Source organism: Crocodylus porosus, unplaced genomic scaffold (genome assembly GCF_001723895.1).
Source record: "Crocodylus porosus isolate Cpor-Errol unplaced genomic scaffold, CroPor_comp1, whole genome shotgun sequence".
In the NCBI taxonomy this organism is placed as follows: Eukaryota; Metazoa; Chordata; order Crocodylia; family Crocodylidae; genus Crocodylus; species Crocodylus porosus.
Window position 1 is genome coordinate 11,424,352 of NW_017728913.1, and position 23,260 is coordinate 11,447,611.

The window sequence follows — 23,260 nt, forward strand, 5'->3', positions numbered from 1 at the left end:
CCCCAGCCGCTCGCTAGCCCCACTCCCTGCACAGGCTGATATGTCCCAGACCCCACACACCCCTAGGGTTGGCTCTGGCTGCATAATGTGAGGATTGTCAAGGTGGTGTGTTCTGCTACCTGCTTGACTGGAGCAGCAGAGTGCTGTGAGCAACACACTGTCTCCCGGGGTGGGGGGCAGGAGAAAGCACCCTGGGATGCTGGAAGACTATGCTGCGGTTTTTCTCGGAAGGAAACATGTACAGATATTCATTCTCCCAGGAGAAACTCTCCTAGGAGTGCTTTAACCCTGGTTGTTCCCAAGACCTTTTTGCTCTAGGGAGAAAAAACCTCCTGAACATTTGTACACTTCAAGGAGAAACAGAATGTCTGTGCAGGACTGAAGTCATATTAAAAGGGATGAGCTGGGTGAATGCAGGTCATGAAGACATCGAGTCTGATCCTGATGAGGATTAAGTACTATACTCAAAACTCCCAGCAATTTAACTGGGAGTGGTAGACACTTCTACAGTTGGCGTGAGCCCCTGTGTGCATGGTCTTTCTTACAACCCATTCGAAGTACTTTCTGCCAAGGTTACTCTGACACAGTTTGTACCTCAGTGTAACAACGCTGCCAGGTTACGTGCCTAGGTGTGTGTGTGTGCATGCGCATATATGTATAAGCATAGTCTTGCAGTGTAAAAGGTTAGAGTGAGATTTTTTCAGCACAGGAAGGTTTCAGTAAACCCCTTTGCTGCCTACATCCTGTTGGGGATCCTGTGGGCTTGGGTAAAACAGATGTACGCAGTGCACTTGAAAGGAACCTCTTGCTGTGTGGGCAGGCATGGAGGTGCCATTGGGGAAGGACTGTAAAGAAAGGGGAGGAATGAATCCAGTGGCAGAAGCTGTGTAAGACTACAGAGGAGCAGCCACCATGTTTGACTTCAGGCCAGACAAGCTGCTGCAGAGGGGCTGTGCCACAACCCAGCCTGTCCTGTAGGTGGAAGGGGAATCCTGCTGCCCCTGCACTGTGTTCCTGAATCACACTGTTTGCTCAGTCTGCAAGCAGGGAAGTCTAAAGTGCTTCCCCATTGCTCTTGTTTGTTGTTATAATTTTAGGTTCCATTTATTGTATCTTGCTATGAATCACGTTCCTTCCAATACATTTTGGTTTGTTTTCTATTTCCTTTACCATCTGGCTGGTTAGGTTTCTTGCCATTTAGGATAATTGTTCAAGCCTGTCAGTTTCCTGGTTTTGAAAACATCAGTCCTGTATCACAACAGCAACAATAGCAGTAACAATGTATGTAAAACCTCTGTTGTTCAAGTTTAAGCACCAGGAATTGCAAAAAATGCCTGAAGACCATCTTTGGCCCATTAACCCATATATATTTTAATTGAACTTGTTAAAAAGATATTGACATTTATTTTTATTGTTTTATCATGCAAGGCTATTCTCTCTCTTAATTTGATCCTATTTCGGCTGAAGTACCTATACAAAGTACCAGTTTGCAGGTCAACTGTGCTTCAGCATAGTTAAAAATTAGTTGGGTTTTAGACTTTGTTCTACCTAAGGATTTTTCATTTCTCAGACTAGACCATCAGAAAGGTCACAAAAGTAGGTCTAATTACTTAGCATTTCTCTTTATTGAAAGTAAAAGTTCCCCACACTAGTGCTGAATCAGAAATAGCATGGGTGAGATTTTATTTGCTAAAGGCCCCTAACATAAATACGGTTTCACAGTATAGATGTGTTTGAAACATGCTATATTATGGCCTTCAGGACTTTTTTCTTTTCTTTTTGCAGAGAAATTTAAAATGGAGTTTAGCTCTCCTTCCTCTGAAAATTAACTATGGTTTAGCCATGTTTGGTGGCCTGGCATACTTTGGCTTGGTTTTCCACACTGGTAGAACTATGGTGCAGTTCCTAATCTTAGTTTCCTATGATTTATATTTTTCCCCTGGAGAGGCTCTTGTATGTGAATTATATGAAAAAGTAACATGATGCCTAATACAAGAGGAAGCAGAGGAGCAATGACTTAACACATTATGGTAGATAAAGTACCTAGGCACAATAGAATTCTAAATGTCTTCTAAAATAAACATATTGGCTTGTTGGCGGTGTTTTCAAGTAAAATTCCTCTTATTTGAACATCCTTTCATCATGTGTTTTTTGTTACCTGGAAAAAGCTTTCCAAAGTAGCCCAAACTGAAAGCTTCAGTCTTCCAACTCCAGACACACCAATGTAGGAGCATAACTTCCACTTGCATCACAGAGAAACCTCCCTCAAGTTTGTGGAGCAGAAGTAGTGTTAGAATCACTGTAAACCTTGAACACTTCAAGACTTTGTGTACCTTCTTTTCTACAATGCATTTTAAAGTCAAAGGAGGTAATATCCCATCATACAAAATAACAGACCAAGACTTTGCAATAATGGGAAGAAAGCAAGCCACTATAACATTTTACGTTTTGGTGTAGTTTGGAATTAATGGGAGGTTTCTACCCATTTTAATAGTCAAATAGGTTGCTGTGACAAATGTTAGAACAATTATTTTATTTTTGGAAAGTAATTATGATTGCAAGAAGCAGTTCCAGGGGAACTGCCAGGTATTAGTGAATTCATTTTGTTCAGTGATTGCATGGTAAACTGTGATTGCTGGATGTTGTACTGTACATTGCTGAAGTGAATTCTACATCGGGCCAACAAAATCAGATTTAAAAAAAAGGATATAGAAGCAGTGTGGAGCAAAGCAGACCACTTTGTCTTGGTTGAAAAAGAATTAAGTAATAGGCTATTTCATATTATGCCCTTTATGAGGCTAGATACAGACAGTCAAAAAAAACCAGAGGCTGAATTGATTCAGTCTTTGCAGGTTAATCTAAAATGCACAGATTAAGTTGAAACAAAAGTTAATAGACATTTATTTACCTTTGACTCAGGAAATGCAGCCACATGCCTGCAGTGGCTCAGGCCAAAAGCTCCGGGCGTGCTAGGGTATGGCTCTCTGGCTGTGTGTTTACTTCTTCTTTCTGCTGCCCTCAAGGTCTCTGAAATTTGCACTCCAGAATTACAGCAGCAAGACTCTTCAGGGTTGTTCATCACTTCCCCTTTCTGCTTCCAGGTGCATCTGGGATTTATAGTCCACAGTCACAGCCAGTGGTAAATTGGAGTGGGGGAAGGGGTGTTTAGCTCCCCTGTCTGGCTCCAGACCCCAGCTGGGGTTTGCCAGGGGGGTAGTCTCCTCCTATAGACTGGGCTGCATCCCCTAGCCAGGCTTGCCCCCCGCCTCCGTCAGCCAGCCCTCACTGCTCCAGCTAGGGAACAGAGGGGTGGAGCCAGCCCTGCTCTCTGGGGTAGACAGCACAGCCTAGCCCAAGGCTGGAAAGCATGCTGGGATGCTGGGGGACTGTGATTTAACTTGAACCAGGAAGGGGCCTGGGACACAAGTTTCATAAACCAGATTGACCCAAATCAGTTAAGGCTGATACTACATTCAACCAGGTTTATCTTAAACCAGTTTCAGCCATTTTGAAATTTGTTTATGTGTATTGAACTTCTGCTCTGTTACAGGCTTAAACTAGTTTCTGATTACAGGAGTTGCACACAAACCTGTTTAAGTACCTAGCCTGAAAGGAGAGCTTGAAAGCTACTAAGTCAAACCCATGTCTAGCTGGTTCTGGGCTGCAGAGTGGACAAAGAGGTGGAAGGCCAAGGAGGGACACTTAGAGAAGGAATGAAGATGTATTCTTTGAAAAGGATTAGCCTTCATGCTGGGGACTGCTGTTGGACTTGCCTAGCATTTTCAGTGTCATTTGCTCTATTTGGAAGGTACCTAGCATCACTGAAAACATGGTCCGAAAGGCCACATTTCAAAGGTGCTGAGATGCCTACAGATGTAGATAGATGCTTTCAAAACTGCCTCTACTTCCTGTAGGAACAGTGAGTCATTGACAGTGCTGTTATATAAAATGACATTTTAGAACAGGTACTTAGAGAAGCTACAATGAAATGAGATAATCAAAGCAAACTTGGTACTCCTACTCCAAGGTGTGTGTAAGAATAAACATTGATCAAAGGTCTTTTGGATTTTTAATACAGAAACCTTAGCCTACTTGGCTGGATAGCAATCATAGCTAGTATTCATTCTTTTTCTGTCCTTTTAATAAGAAATCAAACTGATTTAAAAAAAAGTAAAGCATTAAAAATGTAAAGTAGCAAGCAAGGAATTTGTTTTAAATTTATTTCCTTTCCTGTTGGCTGTTAAAAGCAACAACACAGAAAGATACAAACACAGAAATGGGGAGATAAAGGAAGAATAAAGGCAGAAAATGCAGTTGGCATTCCTTGTGTGACTTATTTCTGATGGTGCTGCTGAAAAAAAGGCAGGCACAGTGCTTGATCTTACCAGCCCCTCCAAGACCTGGCAAATGTGTACCTGGCCCTGGTTAAGACATTGCTTTTAGCCATCTCTAGTAACAACCCATGTTGCAAAAGATGCTGTCTTGGCAATGTAAGCTAGACTCTTAAAAAGTAAAAAGAGAGAAGAAATAATGTGGGCAAAGAAAAGGAGGCACAAATGAGGGACTGACTGCTGGAACTCAAGTCTCATCCCATGTGTTAGTTAGAACTTAGCTGAGATGACAAAATTGTGTGTGTGTGTGTGTGTGTGTGTGTGTGTGTGTGGTCCCCTCCCCACAGCTTGATCTGATCATCCCTGACCACCAGGATAACAGAAGCCCAATAGTGTCCAAGTAGTTTCCAGGAGACAGTAGCGGTGGTAGCCACAATGGTAGAGCTTGTTTCTTTCTTACCTCCTGTTCTCCTGGCATAGCTGTCAAATTAGAAACTCAAAGCAGGGGTGAAGGGTGAAATAGCCCATCTTCTCATTATTTTATTCACCAGTTAGGCCTCATTTCCAGCATGCTAATTTGGCTTAATTGATTTCTGGCCCTATGCTTCTCTTGTTTACTGGGCACAGTCTTAATACTGTCCTTGAGTTGCATCAGTTAGGCCCTTATGTTTAAACTCACCCAGTCTTTTTTATCTGTAACTATTGCTGACTTAAACAAACTGGACGCATTAGACTATTGGTGTTTTGGCCAACTTTTATATAACAGGACGCATTCGATTACTGGTGTTTTGGCCAACTTAAGAGTTTAGACTTCTGCACAGATAGTCTGCATCTAAAGTATTATTATACATACATGTTTTTAAAACTCAATGTCACTAACCCATGGAGCCCTGTGTTTTGCCTTGCTATCTTTGCTGTTTGTCCCAAAGAACAGGCCCGGGATTTCTCTTTATCCCTGCAAACCTAAGCTTCACTACCCTTATACTGGACCTTACAACTGCAGCAGGGGGGTCTCTGCCAGCTCCTGGTGGATTCCATTTGCGTCATGACAGAAGTCTAGGTTCCCCTTTCTTAGGATTGAAGCCTGGAATATCATTGTGCTCTTTACCATAGCCAACCAGTGAGAAGACAAAACAACAAAAGGATTTATTATATAGGAGGAAAAAATTATAGAAATAAAACTGGCCATAAATTTGAAGATCGAACAAAAGTCAAGTTTCTTACCTTCTCACCTGACAACTACCTAGTCTTTCAGAGAGACCTGCCAGTATTTTCAGTGATCAGCCTTCCCGCTGATCTTGCCATCCCTGACTGCCAGGGACCTGGACTCCTCCAGAACCTGAGAAAATCCAGAGATCAGGCATATCACACAGATTGCTCTTAAAATACGTTCAAGCTAGCCCTCTGCATCAGCATTGACCCAGTCGCTCAGAGTCAGAATCATTTAGAAATGTCTTGCCTTCCCCAGGCACCCAGAGCACCTCTGGCTGATGGGCCAGTTCTCTTGGATACCTGTGCTATTAAATGACTGTGTTTTTCCCATCACAAGCAGAAAATAACAGGTAGGCCCATTCCACCAGTGACTCCTTCTGTTTGTGATTAAGAGGGCCAATTTTCTTTGCCCTGATAAGAAAATGGCCAGAGGTATTTAGCAGTTGTACCTACTCTCATTTCCATAAATAGGTATCCCTGAGTTCCTTTAACTCAACCATGTCCAAAATCATAAAACTGTAGATAGATAGCATACCATAATTATACAGTGACAAAATCAACATCAATGGATACAGCACAACATAAGCTTTTTGATGAGACCACATGCCATATCAGTTACAACAAACACAAAAAAATCTTTGTGACGCCCCACAGACCACCCCCCTTATATATGGTGGAGTGTATGACACCCAGTTAGTACTGAGTTTAGTTGTTTTTTTAATTTGCTACTGCTGATCTTCAAGAAAAGGAACTGGAACTGAAGGGGGGAATAACAATAAAATGACAGAAGGAGCTACATTGTTGTTATAGCAAAGTGGGAAGTCTTAGCTTCATCTCAGTACGCAGGTGGCACATGTTATATCATGTTTTCTGTTCAGAACTAATTTCATTGACTTTGTACAGCACTGGGGGTGGAGATGGGGGTGGGAGGAAGGAAATCCCACGGGCGAGCAGCTTATTGTAAAAACCTATTTGAAGCTGACTGCTAGTAAAGTGCAGCAAGATTGTTCATTGAGCTGTAAATCCATTTCCTTTTTGCTAGGGTTAAAGAAACCCACATGTCAAACATTAAACATGCAAAAACCAAAAATTGTCAAGGGAACTGCTGCAGCCATTCTTCCGTCATTTGCATTGCCACTCATTTTTTATCACATTTTTATTTTGTTGAGGGAGAGGAGTTATTTGCAGAGCTTAAGGTCTTTACTGGCTGGTGCTTTCAGGAGCTAGTTATAAGAAAACTGAACTTTTGAGACACATGGTCCTTTATGTTGCTGATATGTAGTAGTATCTTTTAGTGAGAATGATTGTAGCAGTGCTTCTCTGGCAGCCTTCTTCAGCCATATGTTGTGTTGTGGTCTCTTTTGGGATTCAAGGGGGTATGTAGTCATTACTATCAGTATTTCTATTTACAGGGAGCAGTAACTTGTATACAGTAGTTGTAGTTCTGTTGGTGATTTTGTTATATGTAAATTTTATGGTTGTAGCTATTGAGGGGGGTAAATAACTAAAAGCTGCTTGCGTGCATATCCCTGAATATTTTGTCTTTTACTTCAGGGAGTGTCAGTTGTGAATTCTGATGTCTTGTTTTTGTTTCAAATATGTCCTTTGTCCAATTGGCAGAAAAAGTACCCCAGATTGCCTTGCTAGGGGAGTGAAAGATGTTGATGGCTCTAAGCCAAACTCTCGAGGCAGGCTTTTAAACTATGAATCCTGGTGTCAGGTAACTATTTTTAGTTCACTGCTAAAAGAAAAATTACCTAATTTACTTCCTCTGTCAGAGTTCAGTAAAGATTGAAGGAAGTGGTAGAGCCTTATTTGATACCAGAGCCTGCACACATCCCTAGCACATCATTTCTCACTGTAATCCATTTTACAACGTATTTTGCCACAACTGCCGCCTCACTGATTTAAAACCAGTCTGGCCAACACCATTAGACCTGTAGTGTAAATGGTATATAGAGTACTTTACTACTGTTTTTTATTTAATTATTTATAATATGGTAAGGTGTTGCTGTATAAGAAATAAAACAAAATTCCAACAGACTTTTTTTCCCCTAGGAAACTTGAAATGTTTTGACAGAAAATTATCTTCAATGGGAAATTATCAAAATGCATTGTGTTGCATTTTTATTCCGAATTCATATTATAATAAATGTTATAAATATGGAGATACCTTTATTTTTAATATGGTAATGATCAAAATATCAAAGATCAAAATATTTTAGTTCATGAAAAGTTTTGTTTTCATTTTGATTTTTTTTTTAACTTTTCCTCTTTATTCAGGATAAAATCTCAGAATTGCCTCCCTCCTTTCCTGTAACAAACAGCTGTGTTTACATCGTACGGTTCAACCAGAGCTTTTGGTAGTGAAAAGCTCTCAGGAGCTGGTCACAGTGCTATCTGCACTTGAGAGAAAATTGCAATAATGGAATCAAGTTTAGTTCATACTAAAATAACTTTCATGCATTTTACTTGATCAGCTCAGGAAAGGAATAACTGTATTCTGGAAACAGTGTCTGTGACAAGTTTCAATAATGATTTCTAAAACTATGAGGTCTGGTCTAATTAAGCCATGTTGGCACAAACAGAGAAAATGATCTTTTCTCTTTAATGTAAATGGGTCCTCGGAGTCCTGTTGTTTGCGAAAGCTCTGAACACATCTGGTAGCTGTAGTTTCAGGTATAATTTGTTTTTTCTTTTTCAAAATAAATTTGGCCTCAGTATATTTAAAAATGCAGACGCTATCTTGTATGCAAAAAATACCTCCTGCCATTGAGGCTACGGAAGGACAATGCTAATTTCTTTTTACCTTCAATTAGTAGGTCGTGTACACAACAGCATTCTCCTAATGACCTGCTCTGCATACCTGAGGACATAACATTGTAAATAAGCTTTGTGGCTGTTGGCATCTGACAAAGTAGGCTGCTTGCCTATAGAAGCTTGTGCCTCTGAAACAGTTAGTCTCTAAGGCTAGGGTCAGAAATTATATATAAATCAGTATAAGTAATCGATAGGGATCCTGGTTTTCTCTGATAAAAGAAAATCCCCAATTTTCAGATTTAAAAAAGTAACCCCAAATCCACATTTTTCCATGATTAAAATGAAACACCGCAGATAGATAGATAGATAGATGTTTTTCATTTTAATCACAGGAAAATGTGGATTTAGGGTTACCCTTTTTAATTAAAAAATTGGGGATTTTCTTATATCAGAGAAAACCAGGATCCTTGGTGATTGGAAACTGGGTTAAACCTGTAACAGAACAGAAGTTCAGTGCACATACTGGTTTCAAACTGGCTGAACCCGGTTTAAGATAGAAATGGAGGGATGTAGAATCAGACTTAAGTGATTTAGATTAAACTTGTCTATTGAACTTCTGTCCCAGATCTCCTCCTGACTCAAGTTAGGTTGCAGTCTCCCAGGATGCCTTGCAACCCCCCCAACCCCCTCCCCGCCCCCCCAACAGGGCAGGTGGACTAGCCTCACTCAGCTGCATGGTTTGCTCAAGCCCAGCCAGGCTGGCTCCACCCTTGAAATGTCATAGAGCTGAGGCAGCAAAGCTTCTGCTTCCTAGCCTGTACCCTGCCTGGTGGGGTGGGGGGAAAGGGGAACAGAGCTTCCCCACCCAGCCCCAGGCCTGCCCCTGAACCCTGGTCTACCCAGCTGTCCACCCCCTTTCCCTTACACGGCCCACCCCTGCAGGTGGGAAAGGGGAAGCAGTTCCCCATCCTGGTGGCAGGTGCTGCCCATGGGGGGTGAGACACCACAGAGGGTCTCCCCTGGCTCATACGGAGTCCCCTGAACTCCAGCCTCTCCTGCTATGGGAGCCTTGAAGATTTTGCTGCCACTTCCTCCCCCAGGCAGTCCAGCTGCTGCTTGGCCAGTCACACCTCTCCAGAAAGGGGGCTGGCTGAGCAGTGGCCAGACGGTGAAGAGCAGGGGGTGGGGAGGAAATCCCTGCAGCTCCCATGGCAGGGGAAGCCAGGGCTCAGGGGACCCCAGACAGGCCAGGGGAAAACCCCTGAGGTGGCTCCCCCTGAGTGGGTGGCCCCTTGGTACCAAATGGGCACTTCCCCCTCTCCCAAGAAACAGCAGGTGGCTGGGGGGGGGGCGGTGCTGGGCAGCCAGTCAGGGATGGCCCCAGGTTGGCTGGGCTTAGCTGGCAGGCTGGGAGGTATGCTTTAGTGCCTGCTGCCTTTTGGCCTGGGCCAGTGCAGGCATCTGGCTGCCCTTCCCAACTGAAAGCTGAATGTGCCTTCGGTTTGTTATCGGTTGAATCTATGCAGCTTAGAAAAACCTGTGAAAAGTGAACCTTTTCCTCCTTGGGCTTTGTGACTGTCTGTACTTAGCCTAAGGTGCTACCCTGCCCCACCTTCAGCCCCATTGTTGTTATTGGCTAGTTTCATCCTACAGTCAGTAATAGCTTTCCTGTTCATTAAGCTGTGATTTTTTTTGACGGGTAAATGGAGTAAGATAGAAGCATGTAACATTGCTCTAATGATAGTGAAAAAAGCCCCTAAACATTCAGCTGTGATTCTGTTGTGTTCTTGTTTGATAGTGTCAAAGGTGAAATCCCCAGTTTGTGGTGTAGGACATTTCTGCTACTTTTATATACTAAAAGTATTTTATTTTATTTTTAGAGATTCTTTAGCTCATTTTAAACAGATTTGGAGCCACAGAATACAGTTTTTACATTGCTGAAAGTTGTGGCAGGAGATCACTATTTTTCATAGTACTCTGCATCTCGAAAAGTCAGAGTGAAATTCATTTATCCTAAACTGTTCTCTTCACTGTGAATGAAAGTGCTTTCGTTTTCTCTCGTGACTGTTCAGATAATTGATGTTGTATAATATTTACTCTCCCTCTGAGTTAAGTCCTAATTCTGATTTGCAAGTAATATTTGCATTTGTATTTCTTAGCTGCCTTGATATGCCAGATGCACAGTGGTAGCTGCCTCTGACTGCTAATCCTGTAATAGTGACCAAATTCAATGGCTCTTTGCTGAGCCTGAAACAGCTGATTGCTGACTAGGGAGGGGAAAAAAAAACAGCGAATCTCATTGCAGCTCTCTGCTGCATCCCTATCCCACAATCCTTTGCACAGTTTGCTGCAGTCTTTCTACACAGGCTGAGTGAGAAAAAGATGTGCTAAATAAAGATTGATTGGTTCAAATCCTGAAGGGGTCTCCCACTTGTTAATGACCCAGGGGGGAAAAAATTCATGACAGCTTCACTGGGCCTCCTCTTGTTTCTTCTATTTTTCTTTCCACCTGTCCTTTATATGGAATGGAGCATCACTACCTAGAACAAAAATTATGCTCTGCCTCTAATAATGCCTGTGCTTTGATAGGGATTCTTTAACAGTTTCACTCCTGAAGCTCCTAAACTTGAAATAGTAACAGAATTATGTTTTGTTCCTTTGGATTACTGCGGAACAGCAGCTCCATCCCTGCGAGGAATTTATTCTCAGCACTGCACTGATTAAGCTATTTATCTACAAAGATGGGTAGGTCTGAAATTTCAAGTTTGCTCAGTATTATTCTTGGTGGCTACTCCTCCCTCTGTGCTGGCTCCCTGCTTGTTCTTTATGATGCTGCATGCTTTCAGAAAGGAAGATGCTTGCTCTGTGTTTTAAATAACAAGGCACCAAACTGTACGAGAGAGAATAGAATGCAAAAATGAGCTTAACAAGCCTTTTTATACAGCGTGCTAGGTTTCTATAGGATGGTGGTGGTTAATTTATTCAGTATTTTAACCTAGTATGTTTTAGAATAGATTAATCTGGGGCTTCTGCTGTAACTGGATCAAATTTTATCCTTTTATGCTTATAAATGCAGGCTGGCAAAGTGTCTGTTTTAAGGAATTCTACCCCAATCTTCTCCTATCTGTGAACCAGCGTTATTTAGATCCCCCCCACCCCTTCCTACAGAACGCCAGGCCTGACAGTTCCATTGCAAACGTTGCCACTGGAAACCCATTCATTCATAATACATGAATAGACCCTCTGGGTTCTGAATACCATTGATAAGTAGCAGATGAACAAACAGCAAACGATATGGTCTGTTCTGACAGTTCTTGCAGTCTGAATCTAGTCATCATTGTGGCTGGGTGGAGTTCTGTGATAGCACTATATCCAAAAACAGAGAGTTCTGCTCTTTTATTAAAAACTCCTATAGTATTTAACAGTTATAAGTTTTCTATGGGGTTTTTTTAAACAGTGCAATTTAATTGAGAATGAAGTTCTTTGTTTCTCAAGACTGGTTTAAACCAATCTATAGAAAGAGTATTGGTTTTGATGTAATTATGGATGTTTTGAAGACCAACTCAGATAACACCTTGTTTGTAGAAGGCTAACAATCGTAGCCGTTCTATAGGAAGTTCTGGTTTGGAAGGGTGTGGCTGAGTCATGATATTCCTTCTTGAATTTATGGATGCTTATTGGGTTCAGGTTCTTACATTTTACATTATTCTACAGGGCCCAGTGTTTTTTGTTCTGTGCTGTGAAGGATATATTTAGCAAAAAATTATAAGTGTATTTTCTAACAGAAAGATAAAAAATGGAAATAAAGTGATGTCATTTTCAGGAAAGCTGCGAATGAGTATTGAATGGGTGACAAAGAGTGCTTGCTTTTTCAGAGCTCTTGTTCTGGAATAGGTTTAGAGAAATACAAATCAGGTTCACATGGGTGGGTGGGGTCCTTTCTCCTCTGAGTCTATTAAGCTACAGGTTTAGATAGATAAATATATTGCATGTATACATATTGATATCCAAAGCCTTATCTTAATTTTCAGTGGTGACGGATTGTTAATTCATATTCCAGTTGTTTGTGCTACTAAATTATGGGCACCATTATTAAGCAGTGAAGAAAAAGTTTTGTATGTTCTTTTGAAACAAAACAAGTTTTGTATGTGCTTTTGAAAGTAGTAGTCTGTAACTGAAGGTTTATAGAATGGCTTTTCCTGAAAGAATAATATTTGGAGGCTTATTGTTTAATTTAAACCATATTACAAGAGCTCAGGGATCTGGGACAAAAGTTCAATAAACTGATAAAACCTAAATCAGTTAAATCTTATACTACATCTATCCAGGTTTATCATAAACGAGTTTGGGCCATAATTTTGTTTGTGAATAATTTTTTTCTGTGTTGCTGATGATGAGTTAATCCCCAAAGGATGTCCTGGAGATGCCAGTGCAGCATGTTTGTAACTATTCCCATTACCCTAGAAATAATTAGTCACATAGAATATAAATAAAGCCTACAACTAAACATACAACTTGAACAGTAAAATCTGAGTGTCTCAGCTTTGAATTGTAATAGTTGCTTTGCATATGATATAGAGGGCTATACTAACAATTCTTACAGAATACTATGGGCCAAAATATAAACTTTGTGTTACTCCATTGAATCCTAGGTCCGTGTGATAATCATCATAGACAACTTGGGTTACTGTTTTCATTTTGGAGAGCTTGCACTGGTGTAAAAATATGTCAATGTAACTGAAGTCATAGAATCATAGAAAGTTACAGCTGGAAGGGACCTCAGGAAGTCATCTAGTCCAACCCACTGCTCAGAGCAGGACCATCCCCAACTAGGACATCCCAGCCAAAGATTTGTCAGGCCAGGTTTTGAAAACCCCAGGGTGGAGCTTCCACCACCTCTCTGAATAACCTGTTCCGGTGTTTTACTACCATCCTAGTGAGAAAATTCTTTCTAATATCTAAACTAAACTTCCCTTGCTGCAACTTGAGACCATTGCTCATTGTTTTGTAATCTGCCACAATTAAGAGCAGTCTAGCTCCATCTTCTTTTGAACCCTCCTTCAGGTAGATGAAGACTGCTATTAAGTCTGCTCTGTCTCCTCTTCTCTCGACTAAATAAGCCCAGTTCCCTCAGTCTTTCCTTATAAGTCATGTGCCCCCTCACCATTTTTGTTGCCCTCCACTGGACTTTCTCCAATTTGCCCACATCCTTTCTGCAGTGAGGGACCCAAAACTGAACACAGTACTCCAGATGTGGCCTCACCAGTGCTGAATACAGGGGAAATAATTACTTCCCTTGACCTACTGGTCTTTTGTCTGGCCTTGCTTTGCCCTTTTCCTGTCCCCATTTTCTGTCCTTAATACTCACCAGCCTTCTGTACATTGTCTGTGTGTTTAATACTATTCTTTGGAGTCCAAGCTTCTTTTTCCCTAAACCTGCCTTGGAGCCATTGGTTTAGGTGAGCAACAATTCCAAGTGTACTTCTGATTTCTTAGTTTATGAACAATAACAAATTTTGTTGTTGTGCTGTCAGATTGTATTCCACCCCCTCGACTCCATTATGTTCTTTTTGCTAAAAGAAATATCAGCAGACTTCAGCCATAGGGGTGTAGGATGGGCTTACTCCTTGACTCTGGGGACATTCATTTTCTTTAAGGCTATGAACAGATGTTGCATTTATTGCAGGGGAAGGTCTTTTGTCCTAGGATCATACAGACATACATGCCCTATGTTTCACTTCTTCGCGTCTCAGTCATACATGCCCTATGTTTCACTTCTTCGAGTCTCAATGAGATATGGTGGATAAAATGTAGTAACACTTCTTTCCAGAATGTCCTGTTGTACATCTGTATGGCTATTGTAGTTCATTCCAGGGACAGGACTGTGTGGTCTTGCTGTCATCTACTGACAAAGGAGCATCAATGCAGATTGGAAAGGGAACATGTGTAAATGACTGTGCTGCTCCTGTCTGTGTACAGCCATAGTTTGGGGTTTTTTTTCTCTGAATAAGTTTCTTGATCCTTCTGCTTCCCTGTCTGCTAACTGCATTTGCTCATGCTTCCTGCTGACAGGAGGGAATGTGTCATCTTCGTTGTCTGTTACTTTTAAGACGTCTGTCTAAGCCAACTGATTGCATTCTTAATTTGCATCTATTAGGGTAATATCTAAGCACTTTCTTCCATGCTTCCCAAACCCACATTCTGGGCATGTCTACACATGCATTTAGGCATGCCTGAATTTAATGTGCATTAACTTAATGCGCATGAAGGCAATTTAGGCTTGCATCCACACATGCATGCATTAAAGCATATTAATGCTGTGTACATAGACTGACGTGGGATTTAAGTTAGCCCCAAGTCAGTCTATACATGTTGTTAATGCACCTTAATGTGTCTACATGTGCATTAATGTGCTTTAGCTATTTGTACCTAAATATTATACCTGCTTTCGCAAATAACCTAAAATTGCCATTTCTAAGGTGCATTAAGGGCATGCATGTATACATGTGCCCCCTTAATGTGCCTTAAATCAAGCTAACATGCCTTGTATCAGCATGTGTAGACACGTCCTCTGAAGACTAAACTTCTTTCCCTTATGGAGACTAAATGTGTCACACCTTAGTTGTTATGGCTAGGGACAGAAATACATGTAAGCTGTCATAAGCCATAAGAAACTGGTTCAAACCTGTAACACAACAGAAATTCAGTGTACATAAACTATTTTCAAAATGGGTGAAACAGGTTTAAAATGAATGTTGATAGATGCAGTATCAGACTAAACTGATTTAGGTTACATCAGTTTATTGAATTTCTTTCCTAAATTCTCTCCAGATTGAAGTTAACTCATAGTCTCCCAGCATCCCAGGATGCTTTGCACCTACCCTGCAAAGCCACCTTGCAGGGTGGATAGGCAAGCTAGACTTGGCCCAAGCTGTTTGCTCCAGCTGAGCAAGCTCAAGCACCCCAGACGAGCCATGGCTCCATCCTGCACCCCACCCCAGCTGGTCAGCACCTGCCTCAGCCCTAGCCCCTGCCCCTGCCCCCGCCCTTTCCAGGTATGCAGAAGGCATGTGGCTGCATTTCCAGAATAAAAAATGAATGTCTGTTCACTTGCTTATTGATTCAGTCTACACAGCTTAGATTAACCTGCGAAGATTGAATTGATATCGATTCTATCTCGGAGTTTTGACTGTCTGTACTTACCCTACATGCACTGACAAGAAAGTATGTTATATGAACTATTTTAAAACTAATTTTCTGCAAGAACAATTTGGCTGAGTAAGGCAGTTCAGGATGGAAAGTTGTTGAAGCAGTGATGGTCCAGGAAACATGCGAGATGCAAAACTTTTTTGTAATATTTTTTATTGGACCAACTATGTAGTCTGGAGAGCTGTCAGAGAAGTTTTTGCACATCAAGTTCTCTTCCTCAGGTATAAGGAAGAGTCAGGCGCAGGTCAAGCACTTCAAGCATAAGCCCTTTCAATGCTTTAGGTTCTTGACAAAGGTTGGGCACAAACCAGTCTGAAATCCTTTCCATCAAAGCGCTGTCTTTAAGATGATGTTGGATCAGAATCAACCTTGTACTTCTCAAAATGCAGCTGCAACATGTTTCTCTAGAGTACCTATTTTGACTGGAGGTGCACCGATGTATCAGTCCGACATTGGATCAGCACTGATATAAAGACAATTGACTGTATCAGAAATCAGCGTTTTATCCCTGATGTGGCTAATAATTTGGCCAATAAATGCCCTGTGCATGTGTGCAGCTGCAGTGCAGCGTGTAGGCAGCGCAGCATGTAGCACAGCCCGGCATTGTGGACAGCTGCATCCAGCTGGTAAGTCTGTTGTGGGGGAAAGGGAAGGGGTATGGGGGGGCAGATTGAGGCACCCATGGAGAGGGACGGAGTGGGGCTGGGGCAGGGGCTGCCCAGCCAGGGCAGGGTGAGGCATGGGATGGAGCCATGGCTCGTCCAGGGGGTGCTGGGAAGGGAAGGCAGCTTCTGCTGCTGCACACACCCCAGAAGGGCATAGAGGGTGTATGCCCCCCAGATCTCCATGGGGCAGGGTGGGCTGCCACTGCAGGCTGGAGCCAGGGCTGCACTGGGCTCTTCCTGGAGTGGGGCTGGGCCAGGCTGTGCTTGAGGCAGGGCAGGCGGCAGCATTGGCAGGCAGGGTTGGGGGGGCTATGGTGAATTTTGGGGTGGCTGAAGCCCCTCCCCCAGTAACCCCTTTCCCAGTGCCACTGCTGCCTGCCCTGAGCACAACCCAGCCCAGCCCCCCACTGGCAAGAGCCCAACGCAGCCCTGGCCTCAGCCCACAGTGGCAGCCCGCTCTTGCCCCACACAGATCCAGGGGCACCCCCCGCATGCCTTCCCGGGGTGTGTGCAGCAGTGGGAGCTGTTCCCACTTCGCTGCGCCACCCCCCCCAACCCTAGACGAACCACAGCTCCGTTCCACACCCTGCCCTGGCTGGGTAGCGCCTGCCTCAGCCCCAGCCCCTGCCCCAGCCCTACTCTGTCCCTCACCTCAGGGGCCTTGATCTGCCCCCACCCCGCCATGCTCCTTCCCTTCTCCCGCCCCTTCCGTCACAACAGACTTACCAGCCGGATACTGCTCTTCAAGCTGCTGGGCTGTGTATTGGAAATCAGATGGCTATCAGCCGATATGCCTCCTTAAAAAATGGTATTGGCCCCAAAAGTCTCTATCAGTGCACCCCTAGTTTTGACCTAGGTTCTTATTATTTATAGTGTAGTAGAAATGTCTAACCATTTCCAAGCTCTGTGTCGTAATAGAGCATTTTAAAGGCTTCATTCTGGCCTGTTCTGATTTAAATCATGGGGGCTGGACTCAATGATCTTCCGAGGTCCCTTCCATCCCTAATGTCGATGAAATGAAAATATTAGCTCCCAGATCAAGATGAAGAGTATTTGGAGCTAGATGTTGATTTGGGTTTTTTTTCCCTTTGTTTCAGCACCGTGCTGGGTAGAAGAAAACGGGACCCATATGTCAGTGGTCTAGGATGGCCAGTGAAGGCTCCAACATCCCAAGTCCTGTGGTCCGTCAGATTGACAAACAGTTTCTGATCTGCAGCATATGCCTGGACCGTTACAAGAACCCTAAAGTACTTCCCTGTCTGCACACTTTCTGTGAGAGGTGAGAATTTTTTTCCCATTTGTAACTCTAATTTTTCCCCACTTAACTATCATAGACTTTAGCTCTTGGAGATCTTTAGCTACTTTTTAATCAATAATGACCCTTCTTCATCTCAGGTTGGAGACAGTGCTCTTCATCTGTAAAAATTAAATGTGAGTTAAGTTAAAAGATTAAAATGTGGCGATGGCTTGCTATTTTTCATACTGGACTGTAAATAGAAGACAGCTACAGAATATCTGGACAATTATTACTGTTTTTTATAAACAGGTTATAATTTTCCTTCCCTCACTGCCTTTCTAAGTGCTTTGTTAAAAAAGAGCCATAACCATGCTCAGTTACAGAGGTCTGTAAATTACTTGTCTACATCAATTAAAAAATTGTGGTTGGTCTCACCCCATTAAAAAGGCTGAAATATTTTGCACATTAAGATTTCTAGAAAAAGGTAAACATTTTCTTGCAGAAATTCTGCATACTGTGGATTTGATTCTATGTGCTCTGGCTTCACAGTGATGGAACTCCATTGACCTTAATGCAGAAGTCAAGGATTTTTGTGGGTGATACCTTTTATTGGACAACCTGTATATTTGGGAGGGATATAGATGTGCTTTTGCTTGAACTAATTCTTTCACAACCAGGACAGAAGCACCTCTGGCCACTTTCCTGCCAAAACAGATTACTAAAAGCTCATTTTTGTCCCTCCCAACTATATCCTATAAAAGATCCAGTAAAAGTTATCCACAAAAAACCTTGACCCTTGCATTTTTCCTGGACCATCCTGGCTACAATATCAGTCCAACTCCAATGACTTTAATGGAGTTACTCCTGGTATCATAGGTGCCAAGTACATGAGGGTCCAATGGCCATGGCCCCCCTTGGATCATATTTGCCCCTCACCCTCCCATGGGCTCTGCTCAGCTCTGCTCTGGCTGTGTTGCCAGGGGGAGAGGGTGGCATCATCTTCAGCCCCCCAGGGCAAAAATAAAAGTTGGTGCGTATGCACTGGTGTGAGAAGAGAATCAAGCCGACAACATTTAAAAATCCATTGTGCTTCTTATTCTAGACATTATTTCTAAATGTAAAGGTCTTGACATGGGAATGCACATTGCATGTAATACTGCTGAAAACTCTGTATTTCCTAGTTTGCCTTAAATTTTAAAGAGCCTCAAATCTCATTCCTATGCTATCTGTATAAAAAAGAAGTAAAACAAGGGAAGCCAACAAATGGAGTTGCACCAGCAACACCATAAGAATGATGAGCAATCAGATAAGGATGTTAGAGTAATAGCCTCAATTTTTTATTGATTAGCCCATTATTAGAAGCAATAAAACTTTCTTTGTTGTTTTACTAAGCAGAGAAATAATTATCCCATTTTTTAATGTCCAAGTATTAGACATCTTATATAAAATATTAATAACTGGTGATAAACTATTCTCATTATTTTGCAGTTTGGGTGACTGGTGTAGAAAAATTTCAAAGGAGATCTGAAAAAAAAATCTGATTTCTGTTATGCTCTGTTGAATATACTGAGCAGGTAGCTAGCTATAAGCAGTAATATTGATGCTGTATTTTCCACCAAGTAGCAGAAAAAACAAATGGAAGTTATGGAAAAATCAGTTTAAAAAAATTCAGGCTACAAATTTGACAACAAGATCTGGTTTGTGATGGACTTTCTTATCCATGGTTCCATATATTAAATGAATTTAAGTTGAACAATGCTTTATGGTAGCATATAATTTAGGAAGTTTTAAAAAATGTTTTTTCCTAACCAGCTTTCTCCAGTTAGATTTGCCGTGTTAAAAATTGCTTCTCTCAAATATGGTATTGGTTTTCCATAGTGAGCTGAATGAAATAATGTAGGTCCTTTGTAGAAGGCACACACCATGGAATCCTGGTTTCATTTAAGTCAGTAGCAAAATCCACACTGATTTCAGTGGAGGCAAGATTTTGCTCAGAATGTCATACGTATCTTGATTCTAAATTCTCTAGAAACTCCTAAAGTCAATTTTGGCTGTCAGTGAAACACTTTTATGCTAATCTGGTTATCTAAAGAGGTTGTATCTACCCCTTGGGGAATTCCTCAAATATAGGGCTGATGAATGCAACTTTCTTTAATGGAGAGACAGCAAAGAGACGTGTTGGGGAAGGATGAAGAATGGTCAGAGCAGAACTGTAAGACGTGAAAAGGGAGGATGGATAGCCACAGCCATGTTTTGTCACTCCAGATTAAAATATGCTTTCCAGACTGTACCTCCTGAGAAAGGCAACATGGAACTTGATCTGTAGCTCATTTAGTCTCTTGAAGAAGTGCCTTCTTCCACTTGAAGAAGGGTCTTTGAGTTTCTGACCACTTGAAATTGTTAGAGGAAGTTCTGCACATCCAGATTAATTGATTGTAATGACAGCAGGGACCTCTGGACTAACACAGGGACTAATATCCCACCTCACAAGTCTAGTTGTAAACCTGTATTTTCTGTTTGTGCCAGACCATGTTTATTAGGGTTTTCTTTTTTAAACTTATTAAAAAATAAGATACTGTAAAAAATAAATTACAAAATAGTTTATTTTTTGTCTTGGAGCAAGTGTAATGATGCACATGGATACGGATTGAGAAATTTTTGAGATTCATTGAGATTTATGTCAGCATATAATCAAAAGCCAAATGCTGATCTCATTGAAATCAGCAGGGACGCTTCCAATTGTTTTCACTTGGTTGTAAAGTATTAAAACAAAAAATGTAAATTAAAAATGGAATTTATAAGGAAAAGGAAATCTGTAGCCAAATAAAAAAGGGAGACACAAATATTTGGCATAGGAACATATTTGTCATTGCATATCAACTCATTGGTCCATCTATGGCAGAATGCCTATGGTGTCTGCCATTTTAAGAGATGGAATAAGCAGCTGGCATGTCTGGCCCTGTCTCTGATGAGCGGCCGTTTTAAGGTTCAGGGCACCAGGGCTGGAGGCAGTGCTTCTGTGGAATGAACGTCTCCTGGTACAGCTGCTATTCCTGCAACAACTTGGAGGTGAGGGAGAGGCTATGGGGAAGGAGGAGGCCTCTTGGTCCTGGTCATAACTTGAAACTGCACCCTGCTGGGGAAGGATGACCTGGTGGGGCTCCTGGTGGTGTGGGAGCCCCCAGGAAATGCCAGACCAGTTACCTTCCCTGTGAAAGGCAAGGAGGGGTGCCTTAGGCCTAGCCCCTACCTTTGGGCAGATTATTTAACACCAGAGGCAGTAGACGGCCAGGTGTGCCCAGGTGTGGCCACCTGAGCCCATGTGGGGTGCAAGACGCTGGAGAGTGAGAGTTCTGGGCCAGGCACACCCAGGGTGCACCTGAGCTCACTGGGGTGTAAGACCTGGAGAATGGGTGATGGGGCCAGGCACACCCAGATGGGCACCTGAGCCCCAGTGGGGTGTACAACCCTGGAGAATGAGGTGAAGCCCTGAGAACAGGGTTTGCAAGGTCCTAGTAAGCCTTCAGGCTCCTGAGGCCAAAGGTGAGCCAGAGGCCAAGGAAAGACCCTGAAAGTGAGGGGCATGAGTATGGGCCTGAGGAAGAGGCATTATGTTCTGGTGTGGGGCCAGGCCCACAGTTGAGCAATCACTCAATCAGTGCACAGTGGGGTAGCAGGAGATGCCTGAGAGACTGCACCGGGCCTGACCGAAGAGCGGAGAGCTAAGCCCAAGACTGGGTGAGAGCCAACAGAGTATAAGAGGTCCCGGGGAGACAGGGGTGGTATGAATGTGGCCACCAACATGGCAGTGTGAGAGAGACACAACGGTGTGTCTAGTTGGGCCTGGCCAAGCGCCAGTGATTGAATAGCATGTAATCCGAGAGGCTTGGGATGCAGTACAGGGATAGTTAGAGCTGCATACATAGGCCCAGGAGAACAGGGCATTCAAAGGGCAGCCTCCCGCCTAATTAAGACCATAATTATTTAACAACAAGTCATGGCATAAGAGAAAGTGGGCAGCAGGTGGGAGACCAGTACTGTGGCTGGTTGGGGTGTTCCCACCTTGCTACACCATCATTTGCAGTTTCCTCCATTCTCAGATGGTATAAAACCGTCATAATAATGTCAGCAAGTTGCATAAATATTGGTGTGTAGAGGTGGAGAGAAAGAGGAGAAAAGGTTTAAGAAAAACATTCCTTCCTGAGCTTCATGATCCTCATCTTTCACTTGGAAAATGACTAATTTCCCCCTTACTAGGCATGATTACAGGTGTTACAAGTTAGAACAATTCTTTTAAAAATACAAAAACCTTTCCATTTCAATGATACTCGTTTTTTTCTCTCAATGTTTCCTCATAATAGGTGCTTACAGAACTACATTCCAGCCCACAGTTTAACACTTTCTTGCCCAGTGTGCCGCCAGACCTCCATTCTGCCAGAGAAAGGTGTTTCAGCACTCCAGAACAACTTCTTTATCACTAACCTGATGGATGTCCTGCAGCGAACACCAGAAAACAGCATTGAGGAGTCCTCCATCTTGGAGACTGTCACAGCTGTTGCTGCAGGAAAACCGCTCTCCTGCCCCAACCATGATGGCAATGTAAGTGCAGTGAGCTACTGTAATGCATAACAAACTAATTACATTGGCATTTAATGGCTGTTTTTTAACTACAGTCTGAATATATTTAACTACAGTCTGAGCCCCAGAATTTCTTTCTTTCTAATATATATATATACATATATAACCTAATATTTTAAGAAGCCGCTAGAGGTATATATATTATAACCTATAATGATATATATTATCAATATTCTTATGTGTATTATAGATGCTTTTATACATAATAGATTAGGTTTGAACATTTTACAGTATTCAAAGTAATCTGTCTTCTTACTGTTCAGCTCAGTTGCTATTGTCTCTCTAATATGGTTGGTGAACTGCTTGTTTTCCAGAGCACACTGCAACATAGTTACCATTCTAGCTGTACTTCCTGGTTTTGCTGAGTTCACCCACTCAGGAGGCAGTTCATGTGCCCTTACCTATCCAGAAGCAGATTTTTAATTCTAACACTCTTAAACTGGGCCCTGGGTTCTAAATTCCCATGTGTCAACCTCGGGTATCTGCAAAAGAATTAAAAGGCGTATCCTAAACAATTCTGTTTCTTCATGCTTTTTTTTTATTTCATACAGTCCCCAATTAAAGAACATAAATATACAGTATTAATTAGTAAATGTCCCAATAATGGAGTCAAGATACAGTATGCCTAAATTATTACAAAATAGCTGCAGTTCTCTCATGCACTCAGTCACTTAAACATTTGGAAATTATCTGTGATTTGGAAGATAACGTTGCAACTCTTCTCTCTTAGCCCTGATCATGCATGCATATAAAGCAGCCCAGTTGGCAAAACTTATCCTTGCTGTGCCGTAAAGTGAATGCTTTGTTTGTTATAATCCAAGAAATTTGTGCCAGAATTTCAAGGTCACTTTTTGCAGACCGTTTTATTCATGACTCAGTTTAGATATTGTCATAATAGAAATAAGTGCTTTATCTGATACTGGTAGTACAGAGCAACAATTTTTCACCCTGTCATTACTGATCTGCTAGATTTAGATTGGTGAACAGACCTATTGTATGCTTCAGTGATACTAGTTATTGATTGACCAAAGTATTCATTTGTAGTTTTGTTTTGCACTTTTAAGGCACGTCCACCTCACCTCACAACTGTGCCAGAGACCTCCACAGAGAAGCATGCCACATGTGCTCTGCACATAGTACAGAAGTACTGTAGCTGCTTTTGTGCAGTGCTGAGCATGTGCCAATAGTTTTTTCCCAGAGAGAGAGAG

At 42.2% G+C, this 23,260-nt stretch overlaps 1 protein-coding gene across 6 annotated transcripts in view; it reads left to right on the top strand.

Moving 5' to 3' along the window:
- The window catches only part of TRIM2 (tripartite motif containing 2), a 144,325-nt gene that overhangs the window by 67,241 nt on the left and 53,824 nt on the right, over nt 1–23,260 (top strand). For 4 of the 6 annotated variants that reach the window (XM_019534491.1, XM_019534494.1, XM_019534489.1 and 1 more), the window contains exons 2-3: nt 17,275–17,456; nt 21,776–22,013. In XM_019534491.1, coding sequence (XP_019390036.1) covers nt 17,323–17,456; nt 21,776–22,013 — 372 coding nt within the window. In that variant the 5' untranslated portion in view covers nt 17,275–17,322. Of the gene's footprint in view, nt 1–1,949; nt 2,270–10,916; nt 11,049–17,274; nt 17,457–21,775; nt 22,014–23,260 lie in introns of those variants that run through there. The other 2 variants (XM_019534492.1, XM_019534493.1) reach the window with 2 other exon arrangements.